We start from the raw sequence: 21,047 nt of genomic DNA, 5'->3' as shown, positions 1-21,047 counted from the left end.
TACCAAAAAGCAAAGCTTTTCAGAGCTTAGGTTCTTTAGCCAAACTATTAGATGTCAGCTGCATGTCCTCAGCCAGAATGCTCTAAGCTATGGCTTCTTCATATATAGAACAGATATAGCAGTAACTAGATCTCCTACGACAAGGACAGTGGGGTGGGGGAGAAAGAGCAGGTATAGCACATTGCGAGGGGGGATGTTAGCAAATAGCAAGTGCTCAATAATTATTTAGTATTAAGATATATTTATTAAGTGCTTACCTGAAAATTATATCTACCCAACAGTACATTAGATCCTTGAGAGCACATAAGAAGGTAAAAATATTCTTTGCTTTCATAGACTGTACAATAATAATGTCTCACATGTGTGCATCTGTATGTGTGTGCATGCATGATTTTTAGAACACTTGCTTGAACCTCACAAAATTGCCCTTGAAAATATTTACAGTTTTTTTTCATTTGTCAACTTGGGCTCAAGAAAGTTACATTTGCTGAAGTAAGTAACAGATTCAATTTGGCTCTAGGGGTTCTTCAAACTAGAAGAAATATGCTACAATGTGATAAATTGTTTGAATCAAATACTAACTCAGATTTAAGGAAGAAAAATAAAATTAATGTGACCTAGAAATTGGAAATAGGAAAAGAAACTTTATTATTATTATTATTATTATTATTATTATTATTATCATCATCATTATTATTAGTGGTTTTGTCTGCATGTGTGTCTGGGACCACTTGTGTGCAGTGCCCACAGAGGCCAGGAGAGGGCATCAGATTCCCTGGCATTGGAGTTACAGGTAGTTGTGAGCCACCATGTGTATGCTAGGAATCAAACCTGGGCCCTTGGAAGATCAGTCAATGCTCTTAATTGCTGAACCACCTCTCCAGTACCACCACTGCTCCCAGATAAATTTTAATCAAAAGGTAGAAATAATAAACCTACTGCTTGGCTATTTTTCCCAAAATATTACTAGATGCTACTGTTTCTTGCAACTAATTAGATAAATGTTACTTCACTAAGTTGTGTTTTAATTTATTACATTAGTCCTTTTTGGTTAAAATTGTATTAAGTGCTCCTTTGTTATACCAGAAACATTTGGAATATAAATGAAATAACATATGTGAGGTGTTTTATGGTCTTTGGATGCATGTATCCACAGAAACCTGAGCTGTTAAATGCTCAGAAGTTGAGAACACAATTCCATTATGCTCTCCTGATGGAATTCTGTTCTAACCATGCTATGAATAGAGGGGGGGCAGTGTAGATCCCTACTTGTTTTTCTGAGATTCAAAAATCTTGAGCCATGGTTAGCTTTTGGCTGGAGACCATAAAAACACATTCCAAATAGTCATTACATCTATAGGAGTAGCTGGGTGCTTAAGATGTAGCTGATTTATTTGCTATGGGTCACTGCAGTGATGGTCTGAGGCTGTCTGAGGATGTTCACCCAGAAAGCCAGTGACACACACGTGACTCAAGTTCTTCACTCCTACATGTGACAATCTTGGGGAAGATTACCTTCCTGATAGTCATAACTGGAACAGATTAAATGATAAACAGGTTTTCCTCAATACATCCTCCAGTGTCGTTCATGAACAAAAGTTTTCCAACATTAAGTATTAGACTTTCAAATTGAATTTGGAGAATAAACTGTTTTTCTCAGTCTTCTCTTGGAAGAGGAATCTAACAGGCCTCTATGTTGTTGTGACTGGATGCTTTATGCCGTTATTTTTCCAGTTCTGACTAAAACCCCTTCTTTTTCTAGAGGGACCCATAAAACTTACTTAGTGGCTTAGCTCAGAACTTTGAAATATATACCTCAAATGTCTCCAGAGTTGCATTATATCATTTGGGTTCTAGTGGGACTGGAACAGTCTCAATGTCAATGTATAATCACTGAGATTTTAATGGAACTTTGCTTTGTTTTTTCTTTCCTTTTTGTGATTGTCTTCAATGTCTCCATTACCTACCATTTTTTCCATGCTTGACTTTTACAATGATTTAAGAGCCCATTGATGTGGTGCTGGGTCATGCCAACCAGCCCAAGCTGCCAGTTGGCTTCACTTGGAACCTTACATACTCTGCCTTGCTTTATTTAAATTTCAGGTGTCTGAAATATATATCTAATTTCTCTTTTGTTTTGAAGCTAAGTCCAGCTGGCAATGACACATGAGAACTCCCATCAGCAACCAATATGTCAAAGTGAGTTACCAGATATAGTTAGTGCTCCACCAGGTAATGATGAGCGATGAGCGATGAGCGATCTCAACAGCTTTAGTGGGTTATGCAGACAGCCCAGATAAGTAAATCTTCCACAGTACAAGACTCTGGGCCTTTCCATCACAGACAATTGGGTCTGCTTTGAGTTCTTATATTTATAGCACAATTGTTACTAGTTAAGCTGTGGGTTTTCTGAATGCCCCCCACCACCACACACATGCACACACACAACACATACACTGCTGAGTCTATTTTGTGTTGCTCATCTGTCTACATGTTTAGTGATGGCTATTTGGGCTTTGATCACCTATTAAAAAGCTTAGTGGTTAAGAGCTCATGTTGTTCTTTCAGGGAACTCAAGTTCAATTCCCAACACTCACATTGAAGAGCTATCTAAAATCTGCAAATGTAGCTTCAAAGGGGGATTTTCTGACTCTCTGCAGGAACCTGTACTCACATACATGTATTCACTCACACACAACACATAATTTAATAATGCAAACCTTTCAAAATATCCTTCTTTATCTAGGCAGTGGTGGTACACATCTTTAGTCCTAACAACTCAGTAGATAAATTCAGGTGGATCTCTGTGAGTTCGAGGCCACCCTTGTCTACAGAGTGAGTTCCAGGACAGCCAGAACTACATAGAGAGACTCTGTCTCAAAAATCTAAATGGGAGGGAAAAAAAACTTCCTTAAAAGTAATTGGAAATTACTGGGATACAAAAGCTGAGAAATGACCCAAGGATATGGAAAGGAGAATGTCTGGCAAGGGAAGCCCACTGGAAACAGATGTGCAGGGGACGTTCCAGTGGTCTCTGAAATATTTTCACCCTCTTCTACTTATCATTTCCTTTCCAATCAATAAAGCCTTTTATTATGGCTGTCCTCTACCCTGGCTTTTTTTTCTGCTGTGAGCTGGGACAGATATCTTCCTTCCACCAGCTTTCAGATGCTGGGGTGTGGACCTATGGTCATGATGTGAGTCATAGTGATACACAGGTCATTCATAGTCTCTCTACTCCAGGCAGACAGTCTCATCTACTAACAAGGGCTTCTTTAGGATACTTAAAACCAGGGCACATGACTCAGTGGAATATGATTATCCCACATGGAGTTTGGGAAACTTTGCCCAAATTTAACTTTCTTTCTTTTTATTTTTTTTCATGTGACCTTAACACATCAACCTCCTTGCTAGTTAAAACACTCACACATCCCTGGGGGAGAAATCGTCATATAATTAAGTTTAGGTGTGGTTGACAGGCAGTCATGTTCCCGTATGCTAGAGAGTGAATTATTCAGGCTTTTGCTCAAGCTTCCTTGTCTGGGAAAGGGATCAGCAAATGCAGTGTCGGGAGATGACAGAATAAAAGAAAAACAATCCAAAATACTCTTTCTTTTGGAACACAGAAATGGTTTCACTGAGCCATCTTTCAAGACTTCCTTTCCCTTCACAAGACCAAACTGGTCAATAATTCCATATGTGCTGCCATTATCAGGCTCTAACATTTACTAAAGGCTACGAGGACTGTGACATCACACTTCATCTGCCTTCAAGGGTTCCACTGTCATCTGAGAAGAATTAACTGATCTCCTGGATAATTTCTGAGGCAAAGCCACTGTTGAGAGAGTACATCAAAGATCTGAATAAATGCTAACCCTGGACATTATGTGATTTATCAAGACTACAACAAGCCTTAGTCCTTCAAAAGTTTGTGTGCCAAGATTTTTTTTTTTTAAATAGAAACTGATGCCTGAAAGATTTGCCAGGCTCAGCAGCTAAATGTGAATTGGCTAGATAAGGCAAGTCATTTTTACTAAGCAGTTTAATGTATTCCTTTAGTTATTCCAAGAAAAGTTCCTAAACTATGCTGGGTACTATTGCTTGATGCCACAATATCACACTCAGCAAGTCAGACAAAGTCTTTGCTTTCAAGACACAGTGGTCTGCTATGCCAGCAGTGAACATAAGGCATGAGAGACTGCCATACAGGTTCATAAAGGTTATTAAGAAGGCTAAAATGCTGGGAGTTGGGGAAACAATGAAGAGAGGTCCACTGCTTCTTAGAGGAGGTTCCTGCAAAGAGCTGGCAGGAAGCTGGGACTTCAAAGAGGAGTACAGTACATGGATAAGGGTAGACCAAGGATGTTTCACTAGGTCATAAGAATTAACAGAAGTAGAACACACCTAAAGGCATTGGTCACCATTATGCTACTACTAGAGTGGAGAGAATGGAACCAAACAATGCTGAAACTGAGGAAGGATGCTGTACTTCCTACACGAAAGACGGAAGCTCTTGAAGCTCTTGCAGGCTGTGTCTGTACCTGAGCATTCATGTGGTATTAGGTCCGCCTCCTTCGCCTACTGCTGGTTCTGGTGGCCATTAAGTCAAACGGATATACTTTTTTGGCTGTTACTTTTCCATTGACATACCTGCAGTCTTGCTTCTCAAATCAACATAAAATCTTCTGACTGTATGTTGTACTTCTCTGTATCCAGAGAACCTGCTTTCCCAGTTGGCAACAGGAAATTGGTAGATATTTGGGGTGACCATGAGAGGATGTGAAGATCATGATTGGTTTTGATTACAGTTAGAGTCAATAATTTTGGCCTTCAGTAGTTGATAGAAATACTTTTTGCAGTATGGAGAATGCTCTAATTCATGGAAAGGAGGTAAAAGACGGAAGAAATGAAAGTGGTATATAGTTATTACCACTTCCTTTTAGTTCAGCTAGAGTACAGGGTAACTGACTGTTAGATTTCTTCCTTGTCTAGACAATAATTGGACATGAATTACTTCTTATAAAATAACATCCATATCACTTTCAATCTGGAGATTTATCCCTGTGAGAGTCTTTCTGCGTTCAGGGTTTGTCAATCACCGAGGATTTCCTCAGGCATGCTAATTACGGCACAGCCCTCATATAATTTATAATCCAGCCAATGAATTTCTTTAAAAGAAAAAAAAAAAGCACACTACCAGCACAAGGACATAAATCACCTAAATTAAACAACTACTGAATGCTTTCTATCTGGCTACATCCTTGAAATATAAAATCAATTTCATGATCCCACTGTGAGACTTTGGTGGTACTTTGGGCTGACATCACAGTCTTGGCCCATAACTCCTTGAATTAGAATCTAATCCTCCTGTTTTCCAACCTATACTTATTTCCAGAATTACTACTAATAATTACTAAGACACAATATGTTTTAAAACAAAAGGCAATGGTGTGTAACTAGCCATTACAACTGAACTCCTCTAAACATAAGTCAATTTGTGTCAAAGCAATTTTCCTGAAGTAAATGCTACCCATCCCTACCCTACCCCCACCTCCATCTGGGTTAGGGTGTTGTAGTCCTAATATAAAGTGTGATGTGTTTGAAGGTCAGGTCTTGGGGGAAGTAATTTGGTTCAGATGAGGCCAGGAGGGTGGAGTCCTCAAAATAGAATTCAATCCTTGTTACCCCAGGAAAACACTCTGTTATTTTTAAAGACCTCAATAGATGCACACTCAGGCTCTCAAACTCCCCAGTTTCCAGGCTATCAGAAATGCATTACTGTTCTATAACTCACAGTCTATGGTATTTGATAATGGTACCCAAAACTGACTGAGATAGCAGCAGGGCTTACATAGGAAAACATTTAAACCCAGAGCTGTTATGGAGTAGTATCCACTCCCCACCCCTAAGGAAAAAAGAAAAAACAGAAAAGAAAGAAAGAAAAATAAAATCTAAGCTGGGAGAAGCTATACTTTCATTTTTCTATTGCTCTTTAAGGAGAATTTTAATATCCTGTACTAAAACACTATTTTTAAATGTCAGACTTCTTATGTTGGTCACATTGGCATACTCCTGTCTTCTGGCAGATACTAAGATGCCCTCCCTCTGTTCTATTGTGATGGAGAGCTAGCATTCTGATCCTTATGGAGTCTCTGCTAGAAGCATTCTTCCCTTTCAACCTAAAATAAAAACATGTAAGGCAGTATAAGTCACACTATTCCAAGAACTCAAATACTTTTTAATTACTACTTTTTTTATTTTAATCCAAGGAGAAGAGCCCTCTGTTTCATTAGTCCTATTTTTCTAATAGCTGAGTTTATTCATTAACTACGGAGGGACAGCTTACTCATCACTGTCTGCTCTGGGGAGTATTTTTCTTAAGTCTGCTTTTAAACCAGATTTTAAAGTAACATTTAAAAATGTAACAAATTAAAAAAAATCACCTTAAAAAATGTTCTGGAGCTCGGCGGATCCACATGAGAGTACCAGTTCCTCCTGGCAATACCATGAATGATGTTAAGCCTTTTGTGAGGTGGAAACAGCCTTGCAAAGGAAGCATGTCACCGGAAGCAGCAGCAGCCCTCACCTCACCCAGAGATGCCTGTGGAGGGTGCAGTCTCCTGGGCGACATGGGCACGGACTCAGGCAGGCAGGCAAGTGCACACACTACACACACACACACACACACACACACACACACACACACACGCACGCACACACGCACGCACGCACGCACGCACGCGACACACCTGGAATACCAAGAGTTAGAAAGCTTTTAAAATCTGACTGAGAATCTAGAGAATCTATTCTTTTCCTGGAATTTTACCTCCCTTGGTGGTTTCTTTATTTTCTTTTCTTTTTAAAAAATATTTTGGAATTTCCCAAAATGCTCAGACATAAAAAAGAAAAAGAGAGGAGAAAAAGAAAATTCATTGAATAAATATTGAGTAATGAAACTTTTAGTTTTTAGACATGTGGCAACCAAATTAGTTAACACAAAGCAAATGAGCTGGGAATAATTGAATTTTCATAGCCTGGGTTTTGCCTTTGGCCTTCCCCCTTTTTCCTGTGTTTTCAAAAATACTAATTTCTGGTGAGGTTACTTACCAAAGTTATGAATTCCTTACCTATTTGAGTGCTGGCATCTGCTTGATGTTTGAATATTTATTTTCCAAAGCCAGCTTTAGAAAGAAAACTCAGTTCAGTAAAAAGCCAGGGATTGACTAAGAGCAGAAGTGTCCCCAGTGGAGTGTCTGGGACAAGCTGTGAATTTCCTTATGTTTTGCTGGGTCTATCACCATGTCTTTGTTCCTCCTAATTTTCAAAGCTTTGATGAGTAAGACTGTTTAGCTTCCAGCCTCTTCTACACACTCGCCCGACTTGATCAAGCTGTGGTTACCGCATCTGAAATGTCTGCTGACTTTCCCCTGTACCTTTCCTGTGACAGGATGGCTCACTACAGGCAAAGGTATCAGAGCAATGGCTCTACTAGTTCATTTCCAAGGAGACATCACACCTATAATGTCAGCCCCACAACCACTGGCCGCCCAGAATGCATTCCTAAAGGTCTCAGGCAACCTTGAGAAGTCAGTCTTCTTTTCTATTCTGTTGTTTCGAAAATAGGCTCAGAGAATTGAAGCACATAGTCTAAGGTCACAGATAATAATGGATGGAGCAGCAGGAAAACAGGGATCTTGGTTTCTAAGCTGGCATGCTTCCTGCCACTGTATCCCCTCTGTTACAGTAAGATGGAGCTGATCAAGGATTCAGAACTTGAGGGGAGTATACCTATCTAAAACCAGACCTTTGTGTCTTTGTCAAAGAGCAGGCATGCTATTCAATAACTCAATAGCTAGAATGCATTATTATTATTAGTAGTAGTAGTAGGAGTAGCAGCAGCAGAAGCAGTAGCAGTAGCAGTATTGTTTTGCTAGAACCTTATACATAATTCTACACAACTCCAGACAAAGTTAGAGTTCTGATAATGGACTACATAGGAAGGTTTGTTTGTACTGGATTCCTTTAGGAGTTTTGATTAGAAATGCCTTAAGAGACACAACTTGAGAATTAAAGCACATAAAAGGATGTGGATTATGTTAAGGTTTTTAGCACCGTGTAAACACAGTTGCCTTACAGAGCCAAAGGAAGTAGAGAAGATGAGAGATTTAGTGCAATACCAACCATATTAAGGTACCTCATGGTGTTTAGTGATTTCTGTTTCTAAGGAAGGTTGTACTGTAATGAGAAAGCTACAGCTTGAGACTGTACATAGAACCCTAGGATCACCTTTTTAGTCACAACCATTAAAAATAAATTTATTAAAAGATTCAATGAGTGTGTGTGTGCATGCACGTGTGTGTGTGCATGCACGTGTGTGTGTATGTGTGTGTGTGTTTGCTTGTGCATCTGTGTGCCTGTGTGTACTTGTGAGTGCAGGTGCCTGTGGATGTCAGGTTCCCTGGAGCTCTAGTTAAGGGTGGTTATGATGTGGGTGCTGGGAACTGTGGCCCTGTGCAAGAAGAATATGTGCTGTTAACCACAAAGCCATCTCTCCATCTCCCTTTTCATGCCCTTAGAATATTCTTTTCTCTAAAGAATAACCATATTTTGTGTGTTATTGTATTATTTTTTAAGACTTAGACTGATACCTAACTAAAAACAAACTAAGCACATGCCAACATGATGGTAAAAGGAAAAAGTACACATGTCTAATTTCACCATACAGGGTGGGCCTGGCAGCTCTAAGGTGATTGATCACTTATCTCCAATGACTGAATAGTTGCATATTTGTATTGTCAGAGACCTCGTTCATCTCTCTGCACAGTGGATGAGATTCAGTGTTGAGGGACCATGCAAGAACCATGCTGTTGAGAAAGGGTAGGCATGCTGCCAAACCTGACTTTGGTCATTGTGATCATAAAGCTTCATTTGCAGTGCAACAGTGTCTACTGTTAAATGGTACCTGAGCCACTTATCAGGGCACGTGTTAGAAGGATGCTCCCCTAATTTCAGTTAAAGCTAAGTGTGCCCAAGGAAACACAAATGAACACTACAGTTGTATTTCACTGCTTTTCATAGGCCTGGCAATCAAAGCAAAACAGTTTTTAGTGGCTTTTGCAATTATACTTCCTCTCAATTTTCTAAAGGTTACAGGGCCTGAACCACACAAATCCCATTAAAGTAAGTAGCTGTTGTGCAATATAAATTGCTTTGAAAACATTCTTCAATGGCCATAAAGTGATCAGCGGTCTGCACTTCAGATCCGCTTGCCTGCCATGATTTCAGCCCAGAGACAGACAACAAGCTTTGATGTGGTGGTTGGTTTCTGCTACTGAAGTTGGCATTTTATCTTCTTGCATCAGATTTCTTCCCAAATTGATGTGACTCAGGCATAGGGAACACATTTTAACTGCAATTTTCTCCCTAAATATACATGTATATTTTACTGTACCTTTAAATTACATTGGACTGACCATTGATCTTGGACCTCAGAGGTTCCTCCTACTGAACATAGCACAGCAGAAGGTCAGAGACTGCATGATGGATACAAGGTCTTAGTAAGTAGGGGTTACTACAGCTTCCTGGTCCTGATGCTTGAAGGGTTCATTTTCTTTTTGTTCACCTTGTCTGCAGCACAATGCCAGCTGTTTCATGCAGAATGTACAGCAAACTTTGTGCTACAGCCAGGGGGAGCATTGTTTTTTTTTTTTTTCCAAGCCATGTGTAGATACACAATTTATCATGTAAGGGTTTCTGGCCCCTTTTCCTTGTGAGGTGTTTCATCTCTGCTACTAACACTGTGACCCACTGAAAACACCTCTCTTTAGCATTTCTGTCTCGTATGTTGTTCCTGATTTTTTAAATCACTCATTCCTCTCAAAGCTGCTTTTTACATAAGATGAAAATGAAGGACTGAGCCACATCTACAAAAGAACAAGATCCCAAGGCTTTTCCTATGTCTGGATCTGAAGAAGACATACTATAAAAGATTTATTTTTCCTTTTGTATTTAAAATTATTCAGAAACAAAGACATCTCCGGTCTAATTAGCTTCTTTGGGCTATTAAAAAGAATCAGTAGAAATCAGAAATCACCAAGTCCTTTAGACTCCAGGTTTCTAATTCTTGGCCCTGCTTCTACGTGTTTGTATAGGTCTAACTCTTGCAACATTTTCCGTCAGTTCAACTGTGCTTCCTATATCTCTTCCACAGTAATGACTGAATGCACAGTGACAGGAAAATATCCACCTGGAAAGAACTGGACCATAATTTTTACATAGTATTAGATAAAATACTAACATATGTATGGGGATTAAGAAAGGGATAGGTCAATATGGACTGAAATTACTGGTCAAGTCTTAACTCAGGAAGTAAAATGTGAAATGTGTTTTCTAGGACACATTGATTTTTAAGGTGTCCTGTAAAATGAAAGAGAAGTGTGTCCATGGAAGATGGAGGTGTTCTTTTGTGTGAAAATAACCAGAGATACTTATGAAGGCAACTGAAAAAGAAAGCACAGAATACCCAAGCTAAACAGCCACTCAAGATGAACATGGCTTCATGGGCATTCTATCAAGAATGGCATATGACACACTGATTCTTGTTCACAGACCCTCCTTACATCTTTATAACAGCTAGCATGACAAACATTTCCCATGAGTAATTGACCTGGTAGCACTCTATTCTTGTGGATACTTTCTGGGTTTTCTCTTGCACAGCATGTATATTGCCATTTGCACTTAAGAATGGAGTAAATTAGGTGTCTTGGCTCTGTCTAGAAAGCTTCAATTTTCATTGCTACTTTAGGCAAATAATTTTGTTCTTCTAGGTTCCTACCTTATCTGCAACATGAGAAACATGAATTAGATAAATTCTTGTTTTTTATTTGGTGCAATAATTTTTCTTCTTCTTCTTCTTTTTTTTTTTTTTTTTTTTTTTTTTTTTTGGTTTTTTGAGGTGGGATTTCTCTGGGTAGGCTTGGCTGTCCTAAAAGTCACTCTGTAGATCAGGCTGACCTCGAACTCATAGAGATTCACCTTCCTCTACCTCCCTAGAGCTGGATTAAAAGTATGTGCCACCACCCCCCAGCTGGTGCAAAAATTTTATGGTTCATGATTCTAAGTGAGACCACACCTGTCCATAATGCAAGTTTAGTTATCTCATCAAGAAAGTAGCAATAATAGTAATTACATACTTGCAATGTATTCAAACCCCAAACCTATAAGATCCACAACTCCCTTGAATTTACATACAAGTTCAATAAAAAATTTACAATTCACATGATAAGGTCCTAATCCCTTCGGGTCACCAAAGAATGATGCCTTTCCCATCATCCAGTTGAATATTAATGTCTATGGACCACACATTTTAAAATTCGCCTTCACTGTAGCTGTCCTAAAAGAAAGATGACTCTTCTGCTCTGATAAACACTCACTGCTTTTGTTCCTTGTGTTTAACCAGAGCCCCAAGTCAGATGAATGTATTTATCACACGTTTTCAAGTGCCCTGAATTTGTAAACTTTGGCAGTGTTTATTTATCCTCTCCTGCTGTGGAAGATACTGTACCCGGGCCTGTTCTTCAATGGTATGGAAAACTCTCAGGCTGTGAGTAGTGAGCAAAGACAGATGAGCCACAGGGCTGCCGCTCATGCTGTCTCTGCTGCCTATTCATTGTCTCTTTCCATTTGACTTGAGCTTTGAAGGACATTTGCCAGAGCCAGACTACCGGGACCCTTGTTATTTGCATGTCTTTTCTCACCTTCAACATGATCTGAACTGATGTTTTAATTTGTTCAAAACAACAAGCACATTCACTGTGAAACTCTTGCTGGAATCACTTCAGATCACCATAGCTCTTCATTCCCTGTCATAAACTGTAATCCTCTACTCCCCTTACTCCCATGTCAGGGGAGTTGGTGGTTTTGTAGTGGACAGTCAGTGGAATTTCAGTGAACAGAGGGAGATTTCAAAGAACTACTGAGTGATCATGTGGTAGGTTGTGGCACTGAGAACAAGACATGAAATATTCTTGATTTTGATCAGAGCTTGGCAGTATAAGAAGAAACAGGATTACATAATAGAACAAAGGATTTGGAGCTTATGATTATACAGGATAAAGACTTTTCTTGAGTGAAGATAACTCAGAGTTCTTACTAAATCTGGGTTTTTAAAATATTAATTTGTGGTCTGACTGTTCTCAAATTTGGAAGAGTAGAGAGGCTAAGGACTTTTTGCAAATTGATGTTTAGTGGAAACATGAAATTTCCTGATAATGTATTGTCTCAAAGTCCCTGAAGACCCAGAGATACCTGAAGAGCTAGGCATATGGAACTGTGGACGAGAGATCTGCTGGGGGAGGGGCAATAAGAATAACACAAAGGTTTTCTAACATTTGAATGGGGAGGGGATTGTATATGAAAAGAACTGCTGAAAGACATTAGGTCTTATATGTTTGATTTACAGTGTTGATGTTATTGTCAGACAGTTTTCCTAAGAGGTAAAATAGTGTCAATCATGTTAGCTGGATATTCTAGGCCTGGAAAGACCTTAGAAATTATGATGCAAATAATGATTCATCAAAACATGGTTGATTTGAGAGTTTCATGGCAGTGTGATGGAAGCTCCATCAGGTACCATGAGTATCAAAAACAAAGAGGATTAATGGAGCTCATGTATCAGTCAGGGGATAGTGGCCAGCACTAGGATTTTACACATTTTGTTTTCCTATAGAGACACTTCTGAGGGTAAGAGAAGTTTCATGTTTCCCATGGGGAAAAGTTTCGGTCAGTGTTTATTGTATCTGGGTCTTCAATTACTAAGGACAATATACAGTGTCTATACTATGTCCTGAAGGGGCTTGAGAGGGAAGGCGTCTCAGAGTGTAAAGACAGCAGGCTCGGCCATCAGGCACCCAGAGATCTGCCCTGCAGGAGTCCTCAGTCTAACCTGCACTTTGAACCCAAACATAAATCTAGAACAGGCTCTAAATTTGTTAGTTTGTGCTAACAATAATGTTACTGCTGAGATGGATGTCCATAGGACATCTTGGTTCTTGCTGGCAGCTTTGTCAAGAGTGCTGTGTGTGTTTAGTCATAGGAAACCAAGATTAGATGCACTAGATGAGGGCTCCTTTTTGTTGATGATAGAGCAAGTATACAACTTTTCATTTCCCCTCATCTTTACTCCTAGCCATTTTCTTTGAGCTGAGCCTCTCTGGTGAGAAGTGAATGGACAGTGTGTGCCATAAGAGAATATATATGACATGAGTAATATAGGCTCTAGGAAGGCCACGTGTCTGGACAACCAGTTGCTGGTGGTATTAGCACAGTTGAGCAACCACTTGGTTTCCACAGTCAATCATTCTTGTTCTCGGGCTGCGAAGTGGTTCAGGATAGACTCATGTTACTCTCTAATGGGGGGCTTGTTGCTCTCTGAATGATTAGTAAACCAAGATGGCTTTGGAATAATTCAGAGCAAACCCAAGACAGACCTTGGCAGGCAAAAATCCAGAGATGTAATTATCCAAAGATTCCCCCATCCTCAGGACCCTGCTACTCAATGTAGAGTACAACTGTTTCAAGGGATAGCTCACCACTCCTGTATTTTCTTAGGGTGAGTCCCGAGCTAATGGTTGGTTGGGTTCTTGGTATTTTTCTTGACACTAAGCTTAATCTAAGCTGGCCTCCTCAGCAACAGCATGGAGCTTTTAACAAATATTGTTTTGATATCCGCTTCAAAGGGAAAGCATGTTAAAATGGAAATTGTTCTGGCTGGGTTTGAACAGCTTTTTTGCTGTAAATGTGCACTGGTGACCTTGGGTCTGTGCTTTGGAGAGGTCTCAGGAGGGGGCCTTGTATAATCGGTAATGAAACTGTATTAATGAACTTCATATTGTGTAAGGGAATAAGGAAAAATGCAATATACTTTCATTTCTCCATCTCTAATAAAATACAGAGAATATGGACAAGCATGAGATATTTCCTTTAGTCCTCTTTTACTAAACAGGCTTTGAGGAGCATGTAGGTAATATTCTTCAGGCAACTATCTTAGGTTGAACCTTGCATAGAGATGCAATAATAAGGCACCAACAAATCTTGGCCCTTGCCAGGATTTGTATCAGAAAAGTAACGTTTGACTTTAGTATTTTGCTAAGGATGTGAGTAAAGGAAGTAATCTCATTACAGATAATGGTAAATCTAGACCACCTGGGACCTCTGGAGTGCTATTCACTCCTTATCGCCAATCTATTTCATTCCAGATGATCAGCTGAACTCAGAGGAGAAGAAGAAAAGAAAGCAACGGAGAAACAGAACAACCTTCAACAGCAGCCAGCTGCAGGCCTTGGAGCGTGTCTTTGAGCGGACACATTACCCGGATGCTTTTGTGCGAGAAGATCTTGCACGTCGGGTGAACCTCACTGAGGCTAGAGTGCAGGTAACTCATGCTTTGGATGGCAGGCACCAAGTGTTCCCTCCACTGCAAACCATCTCTGAAGACTGTTGATGCATATAAGTTGTAGGTTCAGGCCTAGAGCTGATACTGATAAGGGTTGTGCATATGAAGTATGACAACAGGTTTCATATCTTTACTGTGTTTCTTTAGGTTGAATGGTATTTTAAAAAACCAAACAGAGTGCCTTTAGGAAGGATGGAATATGCTGTAGGGAGGGCTATCTCCTTCCCATTGTTGTGAACCTTACAATTTGGTCTTCTTTTACACCACGTACTTGAGCACTTGCCTTGGCACCCTCAGCTTTCAATTTGAGCCCTAGAGTGGCCATACCTAAGCAATTAACCCTCCCTCACTTGAGCTTTCCTCTCCAGCTTAGGAGAATAAACAAACCTGCCAGTACCTTGTTCCAAGCACCCATGATTATGAATGGTGATAAAAACTAGAGATGAATATCAGAAATTAAATTAAGAGCACACTCAAAGTAGATAAATTCTTTTGTCTCCAATGTCTCTACAAAATAAAAAAGTCAAGGGAAGGTAGAGTAATAGTGACTCCTTCAGTTGGAAGAGTAGTGTGAGATTTTCCACATGGGGAGACAGACTGCCCACTTCAAAGTTCTCCCCATGAGATAAGAAAGAATTACAGTGCCATGATGCAAGGAAAGACATCTAGGCCCTTTCTGTGGCCCTGAGGAAACCGAGACAGGTTGTTGAGGTACACTTTTGTATTGGCCATCACGGCTCCATAGTAACAACACAGTCTTGTTTTCTCCATCCTATCACACTTGCACAGAAGTGATGTTAACCCCATTGCACACCTCCCTAGGCTGCTTTCCACACAGTCCCATGAATTCTCCCTGCTTTCCTAACCATCTATATCTCTCATTTCCCCAACCTCAGCCTGTGGTGAAATGAACAACTTTAAATTAGTAAGACACACACACACACACACACACACACACACACACACACACACACGCAAAATGTTTTGGCATTTTATTTTCCTATTTGTGTGTGTGTGTGTGTTGTTTTGTTTATTTATTGTTTTGAGAGAAGGAAAGAGACAAAAAGAGAATGTGAGGTTGGGTAGGTAAGAAAGTTGGGAGGATCTCGGAGAAGTTGGGGGAGGGGAAAGAATATGCTCAAAATACATTGTATGTAAAAAAAATCAAATTAAATACACTAGTAGCCCCTAGTATCTTGGAGCACCATTTTTGCGATAGTGCTCAGAATTTGAAAACAGAAACATAGATGGAACAATGATGATTGTTTTTAGAATTCAGAAGGGTGAATTTTGAGCTGGGAGATTATCTTGTCCAATTATAATTGTTTAATGCTCTGCATACACACACACACACACACGCACACACACACACACACACACACACGCACACACGCATGCACAGTAGGAGAGACAGGAAAATTCTATCTATTTACCACCTGTATGTCTATCATCTATCTCTTTTTTTCCTTCCTTTTCTACCACACTACAAAACAATTCCTTCCAGTGCTGTGAACATTTCCTAGGTGAGTGGCACAGAATTGTTCTTCTGTCACTTTATTATTCCTCTGTAAAGTCCTAGACTTTCCCAGATCAAACAAATCCCTACCGACTCCATATTCAGGACATTCATCCTAACATGACAGGTACTGTGTGGAGTAATCTGTGGGTCAACTCCCTTTCCTGGGTGGTGGAGTCCTCTTGTGTGGGATAAGTTTTATTCAGTTGTTCAAAATTCATTTCTCCCCTTTTCCTTAAATGCTTATTGAGCAACTATGGACTCTTTGACCCGATTTGATTTGTTGGAAATGAGTAAGACACTGGCCCTCTTCTTAAGGATGCCACAGTCTGGAACACAGAGAAAAGATGATCAAACCATCAAATGATGTCATTATGAGATGATCCCCACAGTAAAGAAATATGCAAAAATTATTGATAGAGTAGAAGAAGGAATGATCCATTCTGCCCAAGGGAAAGGAAGGAACTATGCCCTTATTAACTGTATGCTGTGAACCAACTCATAACCTTTTGTAAGCATGTTAGTCATTTCTAATCAACTACAGAACAAAGTAACAGACAAATTAAATAACAGTTCAATGATAATCCATAGTGTAGTGTAGCTGGCATTTTTATGCAATTCTCTTAGACCTTGAAGTCTATGCCTTTCACTATAACACTTCATGGAGGAAGTGATGTTACAATACAATCTTGGATTTGATACCTGGCCAGAGAGAAAGAATACTACCAGTAGAGGAAATGTCTGGTGTAACTGTGTATAGATGGATAGTGACCTGCTTTGTTTGGAAGTCATCTGGTAGCCCTGAGCCTAAGACACACTAAACAGTAGTGTGGATTCATGATAAACAAAGAGCTAATTCTTGAATAGTGTTTTCTCTGTGTTAAGAAATTTTCATTCTATTCTTCAGTAGGAAAGCAGTAGATGGTATCAAGCAAGGCACAGATTATGTTTACATTTAAAGTGTTAACTCTAACAGTGATGTGCTGATCCCATTACAAATGAAAGATCAGAGGACTGGGAAGATAGAGAGGAGATATTTAATGTTACCTTTGCTGATTTCCATTCAGGTCCAGCATGTTACACAATTCTGTGGGGCAGGGGCAATGGTCATATGGTATTTTAGGTAAATGCCATCTCCTAGCACAATTTGTTCCCACACACTGTCATATTTTTCATAATTTGACTAAAATATTTGCTTTGCATTATTTCAGGTGTACTTACACACCTACCTTTAATAAATTTTAGCTGCTTGAAAAAACAGTCTTCTTCACCTTTTTCTTCCCATCATTTAGCATGAGGCCTGTACTCTAGTGAGCACTCCATAAAGAGTCCTTGAATGAATATCAGTGAATGGATAAAATTCCATTGAAGTATAGATCTATATGGTCATGTGTTAGACATCCCAAAGTAAAAACTCAGCCAGTTATTATTTGCATAATCTTCAGTATTGTAATCTCACTGGGCATGTTTCTCCACTTCAAAGTATAAGTGATAAAACCCAATATGCAGAAGTGTCATGCCAAGTTGAAACAGTGTGTGTAAGTTCCAATGTAGGTCCTGGGTGCAGTTTAATAAATGATGACTTTATCATTAGCGATTGCAGATGTTGTCAGGCCACCCACATCCCTTGACATATACAAATAAATGTCCTTCAGTTGAATTCTCAGGCTAGTGCCTATTTTTTTCTGCTGAGAGTTTCTTTACAGAATATAGATAGGTTCCCATGTCTGGTTCAATATATTAGAACTGATAGACTTATAGCCAGGAGTCAGTGTATGGCTACACCCTTGTGGGGAGAGGGTCACCCTGGAACATCTGTCTTCCATTGGTCTTGGTCTCAGGAGTCACCATTTTATTGAGCTCTCGTAGGGGTTGCCAATTAATTGGGTGCTTTTAGTAGTTATTCTTCTATCGTAGCCTCCTTTTATGATGTTTTTCCTGTACCTCTTATATGATCATTTTCTTCTTCATATTTGTAGAAGCTGTGGGGTGATAAAGGGCTTTCTTTAAATAATAAACATCATGAAAGCAGACAAAATTTTCACACTTTGAAGAATTTTTAAATGCCCTTTGAAACCATTGTATCCATTGCCAACATCAAATGAAACCCTTGTTGTATTGATTATAACTACAGCAGGGTGTATAACCTACATTTTGTTGTCTCATTTATTATTCATAGATCCCATCTCTGGATTCTTAATACTAGAAGTGTTTTCTGGTCCTTTATCGAGGGGGGTTAAGATGGGGCTTTATCCATGCTAAGATCTACCCTTGAATCATTCCAGAGACATAGATGTTTAACTCTGAGTCTTATAGCCCACAGAGGATGAATTACACCTCAGTATTTCTGTTGTTTTAGGAAGGGTTCTAGATCCATTCTGTAGCTTTCTTGGGATGGCATCATGTAGTAAAATCAACCAAGATTTCATTCATATAACCTATTTTTCTTTGTTCTCCCTCTCCTTCTTTATATCTTTCTCCTCTTCCAACAATATTCCAGGTGTGGTTTCAGAACCGAAGAGCCAAGTTCCGTCGGAATGAGAGAGCCATGCTGGCCAATAAAAACGCTTCCCTCCTCAAGTCCTACTCAGGAGACGTGACCGCTGTGGAGCAGCCCATCGTACCTCGTCCTGCTCCTAGACCCACCGATTATCTCTCCTGGGGGACAGCCTCTCCATACAGGTGAATGACTGGCCCACTCTCCCTTGCTCCGCTACCACACCCTTCTCAGCCATCCACCACTCTCGAGGCTGCATTTGCAGCTGGCTGACATTCCCTACTGGGTTAACCTCTTCAGAGACATTCAACTTGCTGGCATCCCCACATTTTTCAGGAGATTGCTGGTTGCCCCAGGAGCAGGGTTTGGGGCTGAAGAGAGAGGGGCGGCCATCAGCAATCTCCTCTTGGACTCAGGAATTCTTGCCAAGTTTGCAAAACCAGGAAAGAATATAAAAGAACATATTCTTTGTAAACCGTGTCCAGTGCCCCTCTTGGAAACATTCTGGAACAAAACTATCCCATTTAAGACACCTTTGCTGTGTAATGGTCAAGTAGGGGATCAATGTCTAATGCTCCAAGTATAGGACTAAAAGCACTCTTCACAATAAAACGGATTTTGCATTAAAAGGACAGGAAGGAGGGAGGGAGGGAGAAGGGAGACATGGAGGGAGGAGAAGAAAACTCAGTAACAGAGAAGTTCAGTCACTTTTATGACCATAGTTCCTTGTTAGTGGGCAAGGCTTTCTTAAGATCCCAAAATGCCTTCCTATTCTATTTGTAATTCTTATATATTCCTATGTTTATCCCTCTTCCTGTCTCTCCCCCTCCTCTCTCTATGATGTGTTTCTTTCTCTCTCACTCTGTGTGGTATGCTTTAAATAAGAAAAAAAATACACTAAACTTTTATATTGAAAAAGAATTGTTTGAAGCAGAAAAATCACAGAAGACCCTTTCAGTCTCTGTTTGGAGACTTTTACCCTCCATCCAGGATGCTGTTTAGAAATCGCAGGTGGATGCAGTCACATCTAGGATCCCTGTACTTAATATATGATCAGGCCCTTCTTTAAACCTAGGAAGACACCAGGTCAAGACTTTATATTCTGTCTGGATGATTTCTATGGAAGAACTATGAACACGTTTGCTTTTCTATTAAAAACATCTATTTATATTTTTATTACTAAAGCTAATTCTTGACCTTAGGAGGGGTTTTAAACTGTTTACAGGAGATTGGGCTGAGCTATAGATGTGAAAATCACATTTGGGAAACACTAGTACTTTCCCACAGTTGGTAGGTGTCATTAAATCCCAAAGCCTCACCTAAATGGTCTTTCTGGTCCAAATAATTTCTCCAGAGAAATGCCATGAATGCATTTGGAAGTTTGAGGACATTCTTTGTGAAATTATCCTGAAGTAACTCTGATCGCAATGGTAGATATTCCATGTCTAAGAGAATGAGAAGGACTTATTCCTGTTCTGGATCTTCATCACCCCACCCTGGCTGACTTTGAAAGATCAGTCATATCTATGTTTCCTACTTAAAATTTAGATGTTGTCCCATGGAACTTACTAAAAACACATTTTGGAGACTGTTGTGGAATAGCATATTCTTTAATATTTTAAGTAAGTGGAAGACAACTGTCGATCTGATAGCCTACAGCTTCAGCAAGCAGCTTGGGATATGGGTGGAGCTCAGGGCCTGCTGCATTAAGATCTCTGGTTTGAATTTGGTTGCAACCAAGAAGTATTGCTCCTTTTCTGACTGTCTTCCTTGGGATTATTTTTTTACCCCAGCCATCAACAATCTACATGGCTGCCATGTGAGCTCTACCCATGCAGCCAAACACAACATATTACACAAATGGAGATAAGATCTGTCCTGAACTAGCATCAAGTTAGGTCAACTGAACCAAAGATAGACAAGTTTCTGCATCCAACAGAAGCTAATAACATGACAATTTGTGTGTGCCTTTTGGGAAATATTCTATTTTACCTGAAAAAAATAGAAAAATTCTAAATATATTTTCAAAATCCACTCATAATTTCAACATCTCGACCTAACTAGTTAGTTCATTTCATGACTAGAGTTCAATATTTTATATAGAGAAAATCTTAGAGTACATATTTTTCTGTATTGTACTTTTCCACTTAAGATTGTATAACTTAGTTTCTTTTACTCACTTCATGGTATGCATTTATTTCTTTTACATACAGTATTTGTAAAAAAAAAAAAAAACTAAAGGAAGTGACATAGAAACTGATTGTTTATATTTTGTATGAAGAATAAGTTAATATCCAATATAAGTAGAAAAGCAAAAATTTAAGGCAACAGTCTAATGAATGATATGTTCCTTTGACTTAATGTTGACTCAAGTGTTTATAATTTGGTTAATTTCTGAAAGTGGCAAAAGCAATTCTGTTACTTGGGGATTTTTTGGGGGCTATGTTTAGAATCAAATATATTATGATTTTACATTTTGAACCTTGCTAGAAAACCATGATTGTTGTTAAGGAAATATAAAAGAAAAACAAATGATGGAAAGCAAAGGAAATGATAGTTGTTGCTGTTCGTGCCATTATGTC

The 21,047-nt window shown here is 39.4% G+C and overlaps 1 protein-coding gene across 2 annotated transcripts in view; it reads left to right on the top strand.

Annotated features, from left to right (window-relative positions):
• Prrx1 (paired related homeobox 1) overlaps window positions 1–21,047 on the top strand; it is a 66,096-nt gene that overhangs the window by 34,886 nt on the left and 10,163 nt on the right. For both annotated transcript variants that reach the window (XM_051186121.1, XM_051186122.1), the window contains exons 2-3: window positions 14,256–14,431; window positions 18,469–18,650. In XM_051186121.1, coding sequence (XP_051042078.1) covers window positions 14,256–14,431; window positions 18,469–18,650 — 358 coding nt within the window. The remainder of the gene's footprint in view (window positions 1–14,255; window positions 14,432–18,468; window positions 18,651–21,047) is intronic.

This window comes from Phodopus roborovskii, unplaced genomic scaffold (genome assembly GCF_943737965.1).
Source record: "Phodopus roborovskii unplaced genomic scaffold, PHOROB, whole genome shotgun sequence".
NCBI classification, from domain to species: Eukaryota; Metazoa; Chordata; class Mammalia; order Rodentia; family Cricetidae; genus Phodopus; species Phodopus roborovskii.
The sequence above is the reverse complement of the archived record's forward strand: the minus strand, read 5'-3'. Positions and strand labels throughout refer to the sequence as shown.